An 18,876-nucleotide genomic window follows, 5' to 3' on the forward strand; every position below is an offset into this window, starting at 1 on the left:
TTGAACTCTGCACCTGACCGGCCCTGAGCTGCTGGTGTGGTGACTTTGGGGTTGCTCTGAACCCCCAACGGTGGGCTACCTTGGACCAAGAACTAAGCCCTGTAAGTGTCTTACTTACCTGGTTAACCTAACAAATACTTACCTCCCCTAGGAACTGTGAAAATTGCCCTAAGTGTCCACTTTTAAAACAGCTATTTGTGAATAACTTGAAAAGTATACATGCAATTTTGATGATTTGAAGTTCCTAAAGTACTTACCTGCAATACCTTTCGAATGAGATATTACATGTAGAATTTGAACCTGTGGTTCTTAAAATAAACTAAGAAAATATATTTTTCTATATAAAAACCTATTGGCTGGATTTGTCTCTGAGTGTGTGTACCTCATTTATTGTCTATGTGTATGTACAACAAATGCTTAACACTACTCCTTGGATAAGCCTACTGCTCGACCACACTACCACAAAACAGAGCATTAGTATTATCTATTTTTACCACTATTTTACCTCTAAGGGGAACCCTTGGACTCTGTGCATGCTATTCCTTACTTTGAAATAGCACATACAGAGCCAACTTCCTACAGGGGGTCATCTAGGAAAGTGCCTCTTTTGACATAGTCACCCCCCACTTTTTGCCTGGTTTCTGGTGTAATTTCGACTGAAAGTGCACTGGGTTCCTGCTAACCAGGTCCCCAGTGCCAGATCCCTTTCCCCAAAACTGCACAGTCCTTTTTCCCAATTGGCAAAACCTTTAGAACCCCCTGTAAGTCCCTCGTAAATTGTACCCTTGCCTGGGGTACTAAATAGAGTACCTAAGGGCTGCAGCGCAAATTATGCCACTCTAAGGGACTCAGCACCAACCTCATGCAGACTGCCATTGCATTACTGCTTAATGCTATTTTGCGTGCCTTTTACATTGAGATATAAATGATGTTTAAATATTTTTCTGGCTTAGGCAACTCTTGCTATTATTGAATCTGTATTCATTAATTGCCCTGGTTTTAATTCTGAACTGTTTAACTTGTGTTGGGTGCTGCTTCACTGACACCTCCATCACTTCTGCAGAGAAGTAATGTGTTGTGTCCATTCGGTTGTCATTCTATTGAGCATTTGTGTCTTTAGAAGGTCATTCACTTTTCATTATGGGGGACTATTAATGACTGATTCTGATTCAGGGTCCATCTGACTCATTGTTTGTCCAGTTTGTCCATGTATGTGTGTAGGTGACAAAGAATTTCATAGGAAGTATACCAAGATACGCATACGCTCTTATAGTACATTCCTGCGTTTGTGTTAGGCAGCCAACTTTGCACCAGCGCAGGGGGAAAGGACAGGAATGCACCATATTTCATAAATACGGTGGATTTCGGCCCTTTCACATTGGCATAGGGGAGCGCAGCTAGAAGACTTGTGGCGCTGCCTTACGCCAATTCCCCATAAATATGGGCCTGAGTGTATAGCTTACATTTCCCATTTCTGTCTGTTAATTCCACTTGCTCTTTCAATGCATTGTCCTTTGTAATATTTCACCCAACTTTCGTCCTTCACTAGCCCTAGATAATGATTATAAGTATCATGGATGTTTGTTTTTTTGTTTTGGCAGAGGGTGATATTGATGTTTTGCTGGATACCTTCTATCAAGAAAACCAAGGCCACATTTCTTCATCTCTCAACCCTTCAATAAATAAATTGACACCAGCAACTACAGAAACAAATGGGAATGCTACATGCACTGGTGAGCACAAAACAGCTGCTGGGTTTACATACAGAATGGCTTACCAGGTGTCAGTGTTTCCTTTTTAGACTTTTACTCTGTCACTGCACATTTCGTACACTGTATTCCACTGTATAGCTCAACTTCACTGTGCCATAGACAAGCATGGTTTGTGTGTGCCCGGCTTATGAAAATGAATGTCAGAATTGTACAACTGTAGGAGATTTAAAAAATAGAAAGATTTGCTCCTGTCAATCTTCCCATATCATATATTTCAAAATGTGTGCTTCCATACCCTAACCCTATGCCTGGAGACTGTGCACTGGTAGAGCATTTCTTGGGTAAGGGCTAAGGGAAGTAAACATTTGCAAAACACCCCTGCTTCTTTTTCAAATAGAAAAGTTGTTTGATGAGGAAAATCCTTTTACATACACATGAAGGCTATTTGACACCATAAACGAATATTTATTGATTTTTTGGGGGGTAAACGTAGGTGTGCTTTGGGAATATTTGTGAATACCCACAGCGTTGCAACTTTTGATGTCTCTGTTTTTGCCCTGGTGCATTCCATTCCCTATTGCATAAGAAGCAAACATGATGACAAATGGATGTGTCTGGTTTTTCTGCACTTGTGCAAAGTTTCTTTGAAACGTTTTGGCCTTGTTCTCAAAATATTTAAACAACCTATATTTTGGAGAGCCATAAAACCTGGGGTTAAATGTCAATTTGTTGTTTTAAAGTTAACCATTTATGAGTTAGTAAATGCTGTTGCAGAAATGGCAACTCTAATGATGCTATATGACTGTTTCAATTCCAAAACTGTGAAAAAAGCATGTTTTCAAAATTAAAGAATAAGCAATAAAGCATATCCCATAATGCTGGCAGCAACGTATGATTGATGACAAATATCTACTAAATAGCTAATAAATGTCGGAATATATCAAAAGAAAGTTACTGGCACCCTGCTGGATACATGGAGTCCAGTTTGGCCAGTGTAAAATAGTACCTTTGTATCAATTTGGTTTTGCCTTTTAGTTATGAGTAGTTTTGAGTCCAATAAGTAAAACAATGAAAAGCCAACAGACATGAGTTCACCAGGTTATGTTCATGCTTTGACATCTCAACATTAGAAGAGATGCGACCATGAGTTGTAATTGAGTGAATTGTTGTCTTGACAGAATATCGTGGTAAAAAAAAAAATTGTAAAAAATATGGAGTCAAAAATTTTCTTTACCACAATATCGTGTTCCTATATATATATATATATATATATAATAATGGAAATGACAAAAAATACCAAGTCGGAAATATCGTCCAAAACAGGTAAAAATATTGCTTTTATTAAATATATATTTATGTCATGGCCAGACGTGTAGGAAACTGGACTCCCAATTTCCCCCCTTTAGAACTAATAGATGCTGGTTTTTTACAACAACAGTGCCCTGAGGCCTGATGCTAATCAGACCTCAGTGATAGTGCCCTTTCCCCTAAAACAAGTAAAGTCTAATTGTAAACTAACTGGAATGGGCTTTAGCATCCCTGTAAGTCTCTAGTAAATGGTACCCCTGGTTTCTAGGGCATAAGGAGGGCCCCTAAAGGCTGAAGCATGTTGTATGCCACCCTAAGGGACTCACACACAAAATTACACACAGACGACCATCAGAGGCTGCAGGACATGGTGCAAACTATGTTTGAAAACATGACATGACACACTCCAGTGTGCAATGCCAAAGGCACTGCATGGGCTATATGCAAGTCACCCCTACAGCTGGTCTTGGAACCCTAAGTCAGGGTGCACTGTAGCACATGTGAGGACATATCTGCATGGGCAGGTATGCCCCTGTAATGTCTAGTGCCATTACTAGATATCACAAGTGAGCAGGGGAGCCATCTTAAGGTATGTACTGGGCAGTGGTCAAAACGAGTTTCCCAGCTACATAATGGCTTTAACTGAAACGTATCGTGTTTAGTATTAAACACCTTGCATTAATACACCCGCACTGATTCCAGTGATGGAGTTATTAAAACCAGCACCCAGAGGGTACCTTAGAGGTACCTCCTGAAACCTACTAGTCTTTTAGGGTGCTGGTTGACTGGTAAAGTCCAGCCTGGGACCACAGACAGGTTTCTGACCCACTGCAGGTAAGAACTATCTGGGAAGCTGATTTCTGGTTGCCGTAACCCCCCACTTTTTGCCTGGCTTTTGATGCAGCTTTGACTAAAGTGCACTGGGTTCCTGCTAACCGAGTCCCCAGTGCCAGTGTTCCTTTCCCAAAACAAAGACATCTGGTCACTTGATTCCCAAGTGGCAAGGCCCTTTAGCACTTCTGTAAGTCTCTAGTAAATGGTACCTCTGGTACCTAGGACAAGGTTCTAAAGAGGGTCCATAACAGCTGCAGCATGACTTGTGCCAGTCTAACGGACCCAGCACCAAACTCATGCAGACTGCCATTGCAAGCTGTGTGACAAGGTGCTCCCAAAAGTGAAAACACAACATGGCATACAGCCTGTGCCCCCGAAAACACTGCATGTGACATTTGTAAGTCATCCCTACAGCAGGCCTTACAGCCCTAAGACAGGGTGCATTATATTACATGTGTGGGCATATCTGCAAGAGCAGATATGCCTCTTCCATGTCTTTGTTGATTCTTAGACATAGTAAGTGTGTAGGGAAGCCATTTTAAATACATGTGCTGGGCACTGGTCAATACGAGTTCCCCAGCTACTTGATGGCTTCGCTGATACTTGGGATGTTTTGGTGTCTAACATCTTGTATTAATAAACCCTCACTGATTCCAGTGATGAATGTATTAATACATGCACCCAGAGAGCACCTCAGAGGTGCCCCCTGAAAACCTACCAACTGCTGGTGGGCTCACTAACAAGTTCTAGCCAGCCTGCCATCAACAGATGAGATTCTGACCCCCAATGGTGAGAGCCTTTGCTCTCTGGAGGTCAGAAACAAAGCTTGCCCTGGCAGGGGTGTTACAAACCCCTCCCAAAAGGTTGATCTGCAAATTTGAATTCCAAGGTAGGAAGCTTTGAAAAAAGCCCACCCCCTTTGGTATGCAGATCTGCCCATCCTCAGAGGAGGATTCTGACCTCCCTGCCCCAGGACCCATCTGGCACCTAGACATGCAGGAAAATCAGCTATGCAGGAGGCATGTTGTATTTCCAGGATGAGCACACCCCTAGAGTAACCACCCTGAAATGAACACAGCCTTAGGAATTCCACCATCTTGTGTGTGGTGGGATCAGGAAATCTGGGACAGGGTGATGCCCACTCCCCAAAGGGAGTGGTCATCTAGGGGGTGTTGTGCCCCCAAAATTAAGGAGCCCATTGGCTACTACCCTTCACTATCTTAACACCCTCTAAATTGAGTATTTAGGGGACACCCCCTGATACCAAGATTACAGATCTTCGCTGTACACAAAAGAAGGAGTGGACAAAGAAGCCTGCTGACCCGAGAACAGAGGAGCACAACTGACTTGGCGTCAAGCCTGCCAGCTGCACCCGACCCTTAAGGAGCAATTGACCTGTCCTGTGGCTGCAGCATCCCAAGAAACCAGGAGAGCTGCCAGTGCTTCGCAAATCGCCAAGAAGAACTCCCTTGGGGTAAAGGAGCTGCTTCCCTACATCTGCAGGCAACCAAAGAAGAACCGTGATGACCTGTGTAAGGAAATGCCTCCTTGGCATGGTTGCCCCCTGACTTTTTGCCTTTGCTGATGCTATGTTTACAATTGAAAGTGTGCTGAGGCCTGCTAACCAGGCCCCAGCACCAGTGTTCTTTCCCTAACCTGTACTTTTGTATCCACAATTGGCAGACCCTGGCATCCAGATAAGTCCCTTGTAACTGGTACTTCTAGTACCAAGGGCCCTGATGCCAAGGAAGGTCTCTAAGGGCTGCAGCATGTCTTATGCCACCCTGGAGACCTCTCACTCAGCACAGACACACTGCTTGCCAGCTTGTGTGTGCTAGTGAGGACAAAACGAGTAAGTCGACATGGCACTCCCCTCAGGGTGCCATGCCAGCCTCTCACTGCCTATGCAGTATAGGTAAGACACCCCTCTAGCAGGCCTTACAGCCCTAAGGCAGGGTGCACTATACCATAGGTGAGGGTACCAGTGCATGAGCATGGTACCCCTACAGTGTCTAAACAAAACCTTAGACATTGTAAGTGCAGGGTAGCCATAAGAGTATATGGTCTGGGAGTCTGTCAAACACGAACTCCACAGCACCATAAGGGCTACACTGAAAACTGGGAAGTTTGGTATCAAACTTCTCAGCACAATAAATGCACACTGATGCCAGTGTACATTTTATTGCAAAATACACCCCAGAGGGCACCTTAGAGGTGCCCCCTGAAACTTAACCGACTGTCTGTGTAGGCTGACTAGTTCCAGCAGCCTGCCACACCAGAGACATGTTGCTGGCCCCATGGGGAGAGTGCCTTTGTCACTCTGAGGCCAGTAACAAAGCCTGCACTGGGTGGAGATGCTAACACCTCCCCCAGGCAGGAGCTGTAACACCTGGCGGTGAGCCTCAAAGGCTCACCCCTTTGTCACAGCCCAGCAGGGCACTCCAGCTTAGTGGAGTTGCCCGCCCCCTCCGGCCACGGCCCCCACTTTTGGCGGCAAGGCTGGAGGGAACAAAGAAAGCAACAAGGAGGAGTCACTGGCCAGTCAGGACAGCCCCTAAGGTGTCCTGAGCTGAAGTGACTCTAACTTTTAGAAATCCTCCATCTTGCAGATGGAGGATTCCCCCAATAGGGTTAGGATTGTGACCCCCTCCCCTTGGGAGGAGGCACAAAGAGGGTGTACCCACCCTCAGGGCTAGTAGCCATTGGCTACTAACCCCCCAGACCTAAACACGCCCTTAAATTTAGTATTTAAGGGCTACCCTGAACCCTAGAAAATTAGATTCCTGCAACTACAAGAAGAAGGACTGCCTAGCTGAAAACCCCTGCAGAGGAAGACCAGAAGACGACAACTGCCTTGGCTCCAGAAACTCACCGGCCTGTCTCCTGCCTTCCAAAGATCCTGCTCCAGCGACGCCTTCCAAAGGGACCAGCGACCTCGACATCCTCTGAGGACTGCCCCTGCTTCGAAAAGACAAGAAACTCCCGAGGACAGCGGACCTGCTCCAAGAAAAGCTGCAACTTTGTTTCCAGCAGCTTTAAAGAACCCTGCAAGCTCCCCGCAAGAAGCGTGAGACTTGCAACACTGCACCCGGCGACCCCGACTCGGCTGGTGGCGATCCAATACCTCAGGAGGGACCCCAGGACTACTCTAAGACTGTGAGTACAAAAACCTGTCCCCCCTGAGCCCCCACAGCGCCGCCTGCAGAGGGAATCCCGAGGCTTCCCCTGACCGCGACTCTTTGAATCCTAAGTCCCGACACCTGGGAGAGACCCTGCACCCGCAGCCCCCAGGACCTGAAGGACCGGACTTTCACTGGAGGAGTGACCCCCAGGAGTCCCTCTCCCTTGACCAAGTGGAGGTTTCCCCGAGGAATCCCCCCCTTGCCTGCCTGCAGCGCTGAAGAGATCCCTAGATCTCCCATTGACTTCCATTACAAACCCGACGCTTGTTTCTACACTGCACCCGGCCGCCCCCGCGCTGCTGAGGGTGAAATTTCTGTGAGGGCTTGTGTCCCCCCCGGTGCCCTACAAAACCCCCCTGGTCTGCCCTCCGAAGACGCGGGTACTTACCTGCAAGCAGACCGGAACCGGGGCACCCCCTTCTCTCCATTCTAGCCTATGTGTTTTGGGCACCACTTTGAACTCTGCACCTGACCGGCCCTGAGCTGCTGGTGTGGTGACTTTGGGGTTGCTCTGAACCCCCAACGGTGGGCTACCTTGGACCAAGAACTGAACCCTGCAAGTGTCTTACTTACCTGGTTAACCTAACAAATACTTACCTCCCCTAGGAACTGTGAAAATTGCACTGTGTCCACTTTTAAAACAGCTATTTGTGAATAACTTGAAAAGTATACATGCAATTTTGATGATTTGAAGTTCCTAAAGTACTTACCTGCAATACCTTTCGAATGAGATATTACATGTAGAATTTGAACCTGTGGTTCTTAAAATAAACTAAGAAAAGATATTTTTCTATATAAAAACCTATTGGCTGGATTTGTCTCTGAGTGTGTGTACCTCATTTATTGTCTATGTGTATGTACAACAAATGCTTAATACTACTCCTTGGATAAGCCTACTGTTCGACCACACTACCACAAAATAGAGCATTAGTATTATCTATTTTTACCACTATTTTACCTCTAAGGGGAACCCTTGGACTCTGTGCATGCTATTCCTTACTTTGAAATAGCACATACAGAGCCAACTTCCTACATTGGTGGATCAGCGGTGGGGTACAAGACTTTGCATTTGCTGGACTACTCAGCCAATACCTGATCACACGACAAATTCCAAAATTGTCATTAGAAATTGATTTTTGCAATTTGAAAAGTTTTCTAAATTCTTAAAAGACCTGCTAGGGCCTTGTGTTAGATCCTGTTTAGCATTTCTTTTAGAGTGTAAAAGTTTGTAAAAGTTTGAATTAGATTCTAGAACCAGTTGTAGATTCTTAAAAAGTATTCCAACTTTTAGAAGCAAAATGTCTAGCACAGATGTGACTGTGGTGGAACTCGACACCACACCTTACCTCCATCTTAAGATGAGGGAGCTAAGGTCACTCTGTAAAATAAAGAAAATAACAATGGGCCCCAAACCTACCAAAATACAGCTCCAGGAGCTTTTGGCAGAGTTTGAAAAGGCCAACCCCTCTGAGGGTGGCAACTCAGAGGAAGAGGATAGTGACTTGGAGGAAAATTCCCCCCTACCAGTCCTATCTAGGGAGGACAGGGTCCCTCAAACCCTGACTCCTAAAATAATAGTCAGAGATGCTGGTTCCCTCACAGGAGAGACCAACACCTCTGAAATCACTGAGGATAGCCCCAGTGAAGAGGACATCCAGTTAGCCAGGATGGCCAAAAGATTGGCTTTGGAAAGACAGATCCTAGCCATAGAGAGGGAAAGACAAGAGATGGGCCTAGGACCCATCAATGGTGGCAGCAACATAAATAGGGTCAGAGATTCTCCTGACATGTTGAAAATCCCTAAAGGGATTGTAACTAAATATGAAGATGGTGATGACATCACCAAATGGTTCACAGCTTTTGAGAGGGCTTGTGTAACCAGAAAAGTGAACAGATCTCACTGGGGTGCTCTCCTTTGGGAAATGTTCACAGGAAAGTGTAGGGATAGACTCCTCACACTCTCTGGACAAGATGCAGAATCTTATGACCTCATGAAGGGTACCCTGATTGAGGGCTTTGGATTCTCCACTGAGGAGTATAGGATTAGATTCAGGGGGGCTCAAAAATCCTCGAGCCAGACCTGGGTTGACTTTGTAGACTACTCAGTGAAAACACTAGATGGTTGGATTCAAGGCAGTGGTGTAAGTAATTATGATGGGCTGTACAATTTATTTGTGAAAGAACACCTGTTAAGTAATTGTTTCAATGATAAACTGCATCAGCATCTGGTAGACCTAGGACCAATTTCTCCCCAAGAATTGGGAAAGAAGGCGGACCATTGGGTCAAGACAAGGGTGTCCAAGACTTCAACAGGGGGTGACCAAAAGAAAGGGGTCACAAAGACTCCCCAGGGGAAGGGTGATGAGACAACCAAAACTAAAAATAGTAAAGAGTCTTCTACAGGCCCCCAAAAACCTGCACAGGAGGGTGGGCCCAGAGCCTCTTCACAAAACAATGGGTACAAGGGTAAAAACTTTGATCCCAAAAAGGCCTGGTGTCATAGCTGTAAACAGCATGGACACCAAACTGGAGACAAGGCCTGTCCCAAGAAAGGTTCCACTCCAAACTCCCATCCAGGTAACACTGGTATGGCTAGTCTCCAAGTGGGATCAACAGTGTGCCCAGAGCAAATCAGGGTCCACACTGAAGCTACTCTAGTTTCTGAGGGTGGGGTGGATTTAGCCACACTAGCTGTCTGGCCGCCTAACATGCAAAAATACAGACAGCAACTCTTAATTAATGGGACTAGAATAGAGGGCCTGAGGGATACAGGTGCCAGTGTCACCATGGTGACAGAGAAACTGGTTTCCCCTGGCCAATACCTGACTGGAAAAACTTACACAGTCACCAACGCTGACAATCAGAGAAAAGTACATCCCATGTGTAAAGAAATGGCTCCCTGTTGCAGTTACCCCCCACTTTTTGCCTGATACTGATGCTGACTTGACTGAGAAGAGTGCTGGGACCCTGCTAACCAGGCCCCAGCACCAGTGTTCCTTCACCTAAAAAGTACCATTGTATCCACAATTGGCACACCCTGGCATTCAGATAAGTCCCTTGTAACTGGTACTTCTAGTACCAAGGGCCCTGATGCCAAGGAAGGTCTCTAAGGGCTGCAGCATGTCTTATGCCACCCTAGAGACCCCTCACTCAGCACAGACACACTGCTTACAAGCCTGTGTGTGCTAGTGAGAACAAAATGAGTAAGTCGACATGGCACTCCCCTCAGGGTGCCATGCCAGCCTCTCACTGCCTATGCAGTATAGGTAAGACACCCCTCTAGCAGGCCTTACAGCCCTAAGGCAGGGTGCACTATACCATAGGTGAGGGTACCAGTGCATGAGCATGGTACCCCTACAGTGTCTAAACAAAACCTTAGACATTGTAAGTGCAGGGTAGCCATAAGAGTATATGGTCTGGGAGTCTGTCAAACACGAACTCCACAGCACCATAATGGCTACACTGAAAACTGGGAAGTTTGGTATCAAACTTCTCAGCACAATAAATGCACACTGATGCCAGTGTACATTTTATTGCAAAATACACCACAGAGGGCACCTTAGAGGTGCCCCCTGAAACTTAACCGACTGTCTGTGTAGGCTGACTAGTTCCAGCAGCCTGCCACACCAGAGACATGTTGCTGGCCCCATGGGGAGAGTGAAGAGATCCCGAGATCTCTCATAGACTAACATTGCAAACCCGACGCTTGTTTCTACACTGCACCCGGCCGCCCCCGCGCTGCTGAGGGTGAAATTTCTGTGTGGGCTTGTGTCCCCCCCGGTGCCCTACAAAACCCCCCTGGTCTGCCCTCCGAAGACGCGGGTACTTACCTGCAAGCAGACCGGAACCGGGGCACCCCCTTCTCTCCATTCTAGCCTATGCGTTTTGGGCACCACTTTGAACTCTGCACCTGACCGGCCCTGAGCTGCTGGTGTGGTGACTTTGGGTTTGCTCTGAACCCCCAACGGTGGGCTACCTTGGACCAAGAACTAAGCCCTGTAAGTGTCTTACTTACCTGGTTAACCTAACAAATACTTACCTCCCCTAGGAACTGTGAAAATTGCACTGTGTCCACTTTTAAAACAGCTATTTGTGAATAACTTGAAAAGTATACATGCAATTTTGATGATTTGAAGTTCCTAAAGTACTTACCTGCAATACCTTTCGAATGAGATATTACATGTAGAATTTGAACCTGTGGTTCTTAAAATAAACTAAGAAAATATATTTTTCTATATAAAAACCTATTGGCTGGATTTGTCTCTGAGTGTGTGTACCTCATTTATTGTCTATGTGTATGTACAACAAATGCTTAACACTACTCCTTGGATAAGCCTACTGCTCGACCACACTACCACAAAATAGAGCATTAGTATTATCTATTTTTACCACTATTTTACCTCTAAGGGGAACCCTTGGACTCTGTGCATGCTATTCCTTACTTTGAAATAGCACATACAGAGCCAACTTCCTACAACCTGGGACTGCTAAAACCTGACACCGGACATCACCACTGCACCTGAGCCATCTAGCTTAAGCTGAAGTGGGCCAACCATGTCACTGTGGTTCCCAGGCCATCCAGAAATGAAGCCCACCCTGAGTTTGCCAACTGTGGACTTCCCAATGAAGCTTGCAGTCGCTTTATGCAGGCCCCCTGCAACCGCGAGGAAACCCTTTACTGGAACCTGATGCAAAAAGACACCACTGTGCCTGAGCCCATAGCCTGAGGAGAAGTGGGCCAACGGTGTCCCTATGTGCCCGCAGATCTCATGGGTCAAGCCACCCTGTGGGTTCCCCCGGACTTGCTGCCCAGTCCCTGCTTGCAGCCTCTTTCTGACCAGACCAATCTCAATTAAAGTGAATGGGATACCTGACGCCGTAACACACCTTTGCATCCGGACGCCCCAGGCCCCACTCGAGATGAACTGTTGGCGTGGCCTCGGACCTTGCAGCATACTAACCTCAAGTCCAGACGAACAGTCCTGGAAGTCGTTGCGCTGTACCCGAATCCAATGTCGATTTCTTTCCTATAGAAAAACATTAGGGCACCCTAGGCTGAAAAGCACCTCTGCACCCCGACGCCCCAATCGCTCCCAAAGTCACCTTTTGGTATTACCTTGGACTTACCTTAAGCTCAGAAGAACAGTCCTGTAAGTCGTTGGCAAGTACCTATATGCAGTACATGTTTCTTTCCCATAGGATAACTCCTGAAAACTGGCGTGTAAGTCATTTCTAAGTGCCCGAATGCTGTTTATTTTCCTATAGGATAACATTAGGGCACCTGGATGCCCCAGAGCCAACTGAATTGACCTATTCGTGCTGCCTTGGACCCGGCCCCATACTTACCTTAACTCCAGAAGATTGGTCCTGTATGTTGCTTCTAAGTAGCTGTATGTAGTACATGTGGCTTTTCCCGTAGGATAACATTACCACATTAGAGTTAATACAAGTGTTTTTTATTGTGATTTAAAAACTGATAACTTGAAAAGTACATACCCAATTAAAATGATCTTGGTGTCTAAAGTTGTATAAAAATCTATGTTATCTTCATAAATTGGTGTCGGATTTCTTTTTTGAGTGTGTGTCTCACTTACAGGTTCTGTGTGTGCAATAAATGCTAAACACTATCCTCTGATAAGTCTAAACTGCTTGCCCGCACTACCACAACAAGAGAACATTTAGGAGTATTATTTAAACCCCTGTCAGCCATTAAGGGTCGTCTGTGCTATATGCATGGTGTACACCTACATTGGTCCACTACAAAGATAGCCAGCATCCTACAGGATTCTCAAGCTGGATCATTGCTGCTTCCGCTATCAACACTCAAAGCTCTACGAAATTCTAATAGCAACAAGGTCTGTTCTTACGGGAATATCAGACTATTTTAATCTTCGTGGCTACAAACACCTAGAAATTAAACTGAAACAAATAAAGTATTTTAAACACACTACTACACATGCAAGTCAGCATGGGCCATAATATTCAACTAAACATGTTTCCTTTGCTTTCAGGTTATAATGTTGAATGGCATGAAATCCGTCCTTCTCAGATAGCAATGGCACAGAAATTGCTGTCTCACATATGCTCGATTGCAGACTCCAGCACCTTGAACCTTGATCTGGGTTCTTTTGAAAAGGTTGATTTTCTTATTTGTGTTCCTCCATCGGAAGTGACTTATCAGCAAACACTGTTTCATCTTGCATATTCCGGTAGGTTGTCAGTATTGTGAGCTATTTTATACATCTTCCAAAATCACTTTCTGCTATGTTCACCATTAATGATGTTCACTTCTTCTCCCTCAATAGGAGTTCTTTCGGAGCTTGGTCTAGAGAAGGACCACTTAACAAAACAGCGGATGGAACAATATGTAACTAAATTAGACTCAGATGCTCAGACTAAATTTAAAGCTTTTCTACACAGATCCATGCAGAATCCACACACGTTATTTCTACTTATCCACGACCACGCACATTGGGATCTTGGGAGGTAAGGTCAGTCACAAGATTTGCATGGTGATTGGTTCATAGTCAGTTGATAATCTTTCCAGAAGATTAATAGCCAGAAGCTAAGAAATTTACTCGCATCCCACATGACTGTTTCTAGCTCCCATATAGATTGCCTTCAAAGATCACAGAGTTTTAATAGTGAACTGAATAATGCAGTGATAGTATGTACTCTTCTTGCATGAACACAATCAGCTGACACTCCTAGTAACAACCTATATCATTATATCAGACACTTTAGTCTAACACTGAAGAGAAGGGTGTACTGATATTTTCCAATATTTATGGTCAGAATGCAGAGTGAGCCACAATTTTGCTCAATACGTCTGCTTCTTTAACTCTGGAGTCTCACTTAGTGAAGGGATGGTGCTTGTAGGAAGCTGGCCTAGTGTGTTGTGGGTAACTAAGGTACTTACACCTTATACCAGGTCCAGGTATCACCTCTTAGTGAAGTGTATGCAGTGTCTAGAAGCCAGGCTGTAAGGAAATGCCTCCTTGGCATGGTTGCCCCCTGACTTTTTGCCTTTGCTGATGCTATGTTTACAATTGAAAGTGTGCTGAGGCCTGCTAACCAGGCCCCAGCACCAGTGTTCTTTCCCTAACCTGTACTTTTGTATCCACAATTGGCAGACCCTGGCATCCAGATAAGTCCCTTGTAACTGGTACTTCTAGTACCAAGGGCCCTGATGCCAAGGAAGGTCTCTAAGGGCTGCAGCATGTTTTATGCCACCCTGGAGACCTCTCACTCAGCACAGACACACTGCTTGCCAGCTTGTGTGTGCTAGTGAGGACAAAACGAGTAAGTCGACATGGCACTCCCCTCAGGGTGCCATGCCAGCCTCTCACTGCCTATGCAGTATAGGTAAGACACCCCTCTAGCAGGCCTTACAGCCCTAAGGCAGGGTGCACTATACCATAGGTGAGGGTACCAGTGCATGAGCATGGTACCCCTACAGTGTCTAAACAAAACCTTAGACATTGTAAGTGCAGGGTAGCCATAAGAGTATATGGTCTGGGAGTCTGTCAAACACGAACTCCACAGCACCATAATGGCTACACTGAAAACTGGGAAGTTTGGTATCAAACTTCTCAGCACAATAAATGCACACTGATGCCAGTGTACATTTTATTGTAAAATACACCACAGAGGGCACCTTAGAGGTGCCCCCTGAAACTTAACCGACTGTCTGTGTAGGCTGACTAGTTCCAGCAGCCTGCCACACCAGAGACATGTTGCTGGCCCCATGGGGAGAGTGCCTTTGTCACTCTGAGGCCAGTAACAAAGCCTGCACTGGGTGGAGATGCTAACACCTCCCCCAGGCAGGAGCTGTAACACCTGGCGGTGAGCCTCAAAGGCTCACCCCTTTGTCACAGCCCAGCAGGGCACTCCAGCTTAGTGGAGTTGCCCGCCCCCTCCGGCCACGGCCCCCACTTTTGGCGGCAAGGCTGGAGGGAACAAAGAAAGCAACAAGGAGGAGTCACTGGCCAGTCAGGACAGCCCCTAAGGTGTCCTGAGCTGAGGTGACTCTAACTTTTAGAAATCCTCCATCTTGCAGATGGAGGATTCCCCCAATAGGGTTAGGATTGTGACCCCCTCCCCTTGGGAGGAGGCACAAAGAGGGTGTACCCACTCTCAGGGCTAGTAGCCATTGGCTACTAACCCCCCAGACCTAAACACGCCCTTAAATTTAGTATTTAAGGGCTACCCTGAACCCTAGAAAATCAGATTCCTGCAACTACAAGAAGAAGGACTGCCTAGCTGAAAACCCCTGCAGAGGAAGACCAGAAGACGACAACTGCCTTGGCCCCAGAAACTCACCGGCCTGTCTCCTGCCTTCCAAAGATCCTGCTCCAGCGACGCCTTCCAAAGGGACCAGCGACCTCGACATCCTCTGAGGACTGCCCCTGCTTCGAAAAGACAAGAAACTCCCGAGGACAGCGGACCTGTTCCAAGAAAAGCTGCAACTTTGTTCCAGCAGCTTTAAAGAACCCTGCAAGCTCCCCGCAAGAAGCGTGAGACTTGCAACACTGCACCCGGCGACCCCGACTCGGCTGGTGGCGATCCAACACCTCAGGAGGGACCCCAGGACTACTCTAAGACTGTGAGTACAAAAACCTGTCCCCCCTGAGCCCCCACAGCGCCGCCTGCAGAGGGAATCCCGAGGCTTCCCCTGACCGCGACTCTTTGAATCCTAAGTCCCGACACCTGGGAGAGACCCTGCACCCGCAGCCCCCAGGACCTGAAGGACCGGACTTTCACTGGAGGAGTGACCCCCAGGAGTCCCTCTCCCTTGATCAAGTGGAGGTTTCCCCGAGGAACCCCCCCCTTGCCTGCCTGCAGCGCTGAAGCGATCCCTAGATCTCCCATTGACTTCCATTACAAACCCGACGCTTGTTTCTACACTGCACCCGGCCGCCCCCGCGCTGCTGAGGGTGAAATTTCTGTGTGGGCTTGTGTCCCCCCCGGTGCCCTACAAAACCCCCCCTGGTCTGCCCTCCGAAGACGCGGGTACTTACCTGCAAGCAGACCGGAACCGGGGCACCCCCTTCTCTCCATTCTAGCCTATGTGTTTTGGGCACCACTTTGAACTCTGCACCTGACCGGCCCTGAGCTGCTGGTGTGGTGACTTTGGGGTTGCTCTGAACCCCCAACGGTGGGCTACCTTGGACCAAGAACTAAGCCCTGTAAGTGTCTTACTTACCTGGTTAACCTAACAAATACTTACCTCCCCTAGGAACTGTGAAAATTGCACTGTGTCCACTTTTAAAACAGCTATTTGTGAATAACTTGAAAAGTATACATGCAATTTTGATGATTTGAAGTTCCTAAAGTACTTACCTGCAATACCTTTCGAATGAGATATTACATGTAGAATTTGAACCTGTGGTTCTTAAAATAAACTAAGAAAAGATATTTTTCTATATAAAAACCTATTGGCTGGATTTGTCTCTGAGTGTGTGTACCTCATTTATTGTCTATGTGTATGTACAACAAATGCTTAACACTACTCCTTGGATAAGCCTACTGCTCGACCACACTACCACAAAATAGAGCATTAGTATTATCTATTTTTACCACTATTTTACCTCTAAGGGGAACCCTTGGACTCTGTGCATGCTATTCCTTACTTTGAAGTAGCACATACAGAGCCAACTTCCTACATTGGTGGATCAGCGGTGGGGTACAAGACTTTGCATTTGCTGGACTACTCAGCCAATACCTGATCACACGACAAATTCCAAAATTGTCATTAGAAATTCATTTTTGCAATTTGACATTTTTCTAAATTCTTAAAAGTCCTGCTAGGGCCTTGTGTGTTAAGTCCCTGTTTAGCATTGTCTTTTAGAGTTTAAAAGTTTGTTAAAAGTTTGAAATTAGATTCTAGAAACAGTTTTAGATTCTTTAAAAAGTCTTCCAACTCTTAGCAAAATAATGTCTGATACAGAGATGAATGTGGTGGAACTCGACACCACACCTTACCTCCATCTTAAGATGAGGGAGCTAAGGTCTCTCTGTAATATCAAAAAAATAACCATTGGCTCCAGACCTACCAAAATTCAGCTCCAGGAGCTGTTGGCAGAGTTTGAAAAAGCCAACCCCTCTGATGATGACCTCACAGAGGAAGAAATTAGTGACTTGGAGGCCAATGTCCCTCCTCCAGTCCTAAATAGGGAGAACAGGACCCCTCAAGTCCTGTCTCCAACTGTGTTAGTCAGAAATAGTGAGTCCCTCACAGGAGGGTCCCACATTTCTGAAATCACTGAGGATGCTCTCAGTGAAGATGACCTCCTGTTAGCCAGGATTGCCAAAAGATTGGCTTTAGAGAGACAGCTCCTAGCCATAGAAAGGGAAAGACAAGAGATGGGCCTAGGACCCATCAATGGTGGCAGCAATATAAATAGGGTCAGAGATTCTCCTGACATGTTAAAAATCCCCAAAGGGATTGTGACAAAATTTGAAGATGGTGATGACATCACCAAGTGGTTCACAGCTTTTGAGAGGGCTTGTGTAACCAGAAAAGTGAACAGATCTCACTGGGGTGCTCTCCTTTGGGAAATGTTCACTGGAAAGTGTAGGGATAGACTCCTCACACTCTCTGGAAAAGATGCAGAATCTTATGACCTCATGAAGGGTACCCTGATTGAGGGCTTTGGATTCTCCACTGAGGAGTACAGGATTAGGTTCAGGGGCACTCAAAAATCCTCGAGCCAGACCTGGGTTGACTTTGTTGACTACTCAGTGAAAACACTAGATGGTTGGATTCAAGGCAGTGGTGTAAGTAATTATGATGGGCTGTACAATTTATTTGTGAAAGAACACCTGTTAAGTAATTGTTTCAATGATAAACTGCATCAGCATCTGGTAGACCTAGGACCAATTGCTCCCCAAGAATTGGGAAAGAAGGCGGACCATTGGGTCAAGACAAGGGTGTCCAAGACTTCAACAGGGGGTGACCAAAAGAAAGGGGTCACAAAGACTCCCCAGGGGAAGGGTGATGAGACAACCAAAACTAAAAATAGTAAAGAGTCTTCTACAGGCCCCCAAAAACCTGCACAGGAGGGTGGGCCCAGAGCCTCTTCACAAAACAATGGGTACAAGGGTAAAAACTTTGATCCCAAAAAGGCCTGGTGTCATAGCTGTAAACAGCATGGACACCAAACTGGAGACAAGGCCTGTCCCAAGAAAGGTTCCACTCCAAACTCCCATCCAGGTAACACTGGTATGGCTAGTCTCCAAGTGGGATCAACAGTGTGCCCAGAGCAAATCAGGGTCCACACTGAAGCTACTCTAGTTTCTGAGGGTGGGGTGGATTTAGCCACACTAGCTGTCTGGCCGCCTAACATGCAAAAATACAGACAGCAACTCTTAATTAATGGGACTAGAATAGAGGGCCTGAGGGATACAGGTGCCAGTGTCACCATGGTGACAGAGAAACTGGTTTCCCCTGGCCAATACCTGACTGGAAAAACTTACACAGTCACCAACGCTGACAATCAGAGAAAAGTACATCCCATGGCAATGGTTACTTTAGAATGGGGAGGGGTCAATGGCCTGAAACAGGTGGTGGTCTCCTCAAATATCCCAGTGGACTGTCTGCTTGGAAATGACCTGGAGTCCTCAGCATGGGCTGAGGTAGAACTAAAAACCCATGCAGCAATGCTGGGTATCCCTGAACTGGTGTGTGTGAAAACAAGAGCACAATGCAAGGCACAGGGTGAAAAAGTAGAGCTGGAGTCTGGAAAAATGGCCCAGCCTACCAAGAGAACAGGAAAGTCAGTTGGGAAACCAACTGCAACACAGCAAAAGAAAGGGAACCTCTCTTCTCAGGAAGAAGT

General features: G+C 46.3%; 1 protein-coding gene across 4 annotated transcripts in view; it reads left to right on the forward strand.

The window, feature by feature from the left end:
* The window catches only part of GREB1 (growth regulating estrogen receptor binding 1), a 932,876-nt gene that overhangs the window by 449,256 nt on the left and 464,744 nt on the right, over window positions 1–18,876 (forward strand). For all 4 annotated transcript variants that reach the window (XM_069235945.1, XM_069235948.1, XM_069235946.1 and 1 more), the window contains exons 13-15: window positions 1,602–1,733; window positions 13,048–13,245; window positions 13,342–13,522. In XM_069235945.1, the coding sequence (XP_069092046.1) occupies window positions 1,602–1,733; window positions 13,048–13,245; window positions 13,342–13,522 (511 nt within the window). The remainder of the gene's footprint in view (window positions 1–1,601; window positions 1,734–13,047; window positions 13,246–13,341; window positions 13,523–18,876) is intronic.

Source organism: Pleurodeles waltl, chromosome 5 (assembly GCF_031143425.1).
Source record: "Pleurodeles waltl isolate 20211129_DDA chromosome 5, aPleWal1.hap1.20221129, whole genome shotgun sequence".
In the NCBI taxonomy this organism is placed as follows: domain Eukaryota; kingdom Metazoa; phylum Chordata; class Amphibia; order Caudata; family Salamandridae; genus Pleurodeles; species Pleurodeles waltl.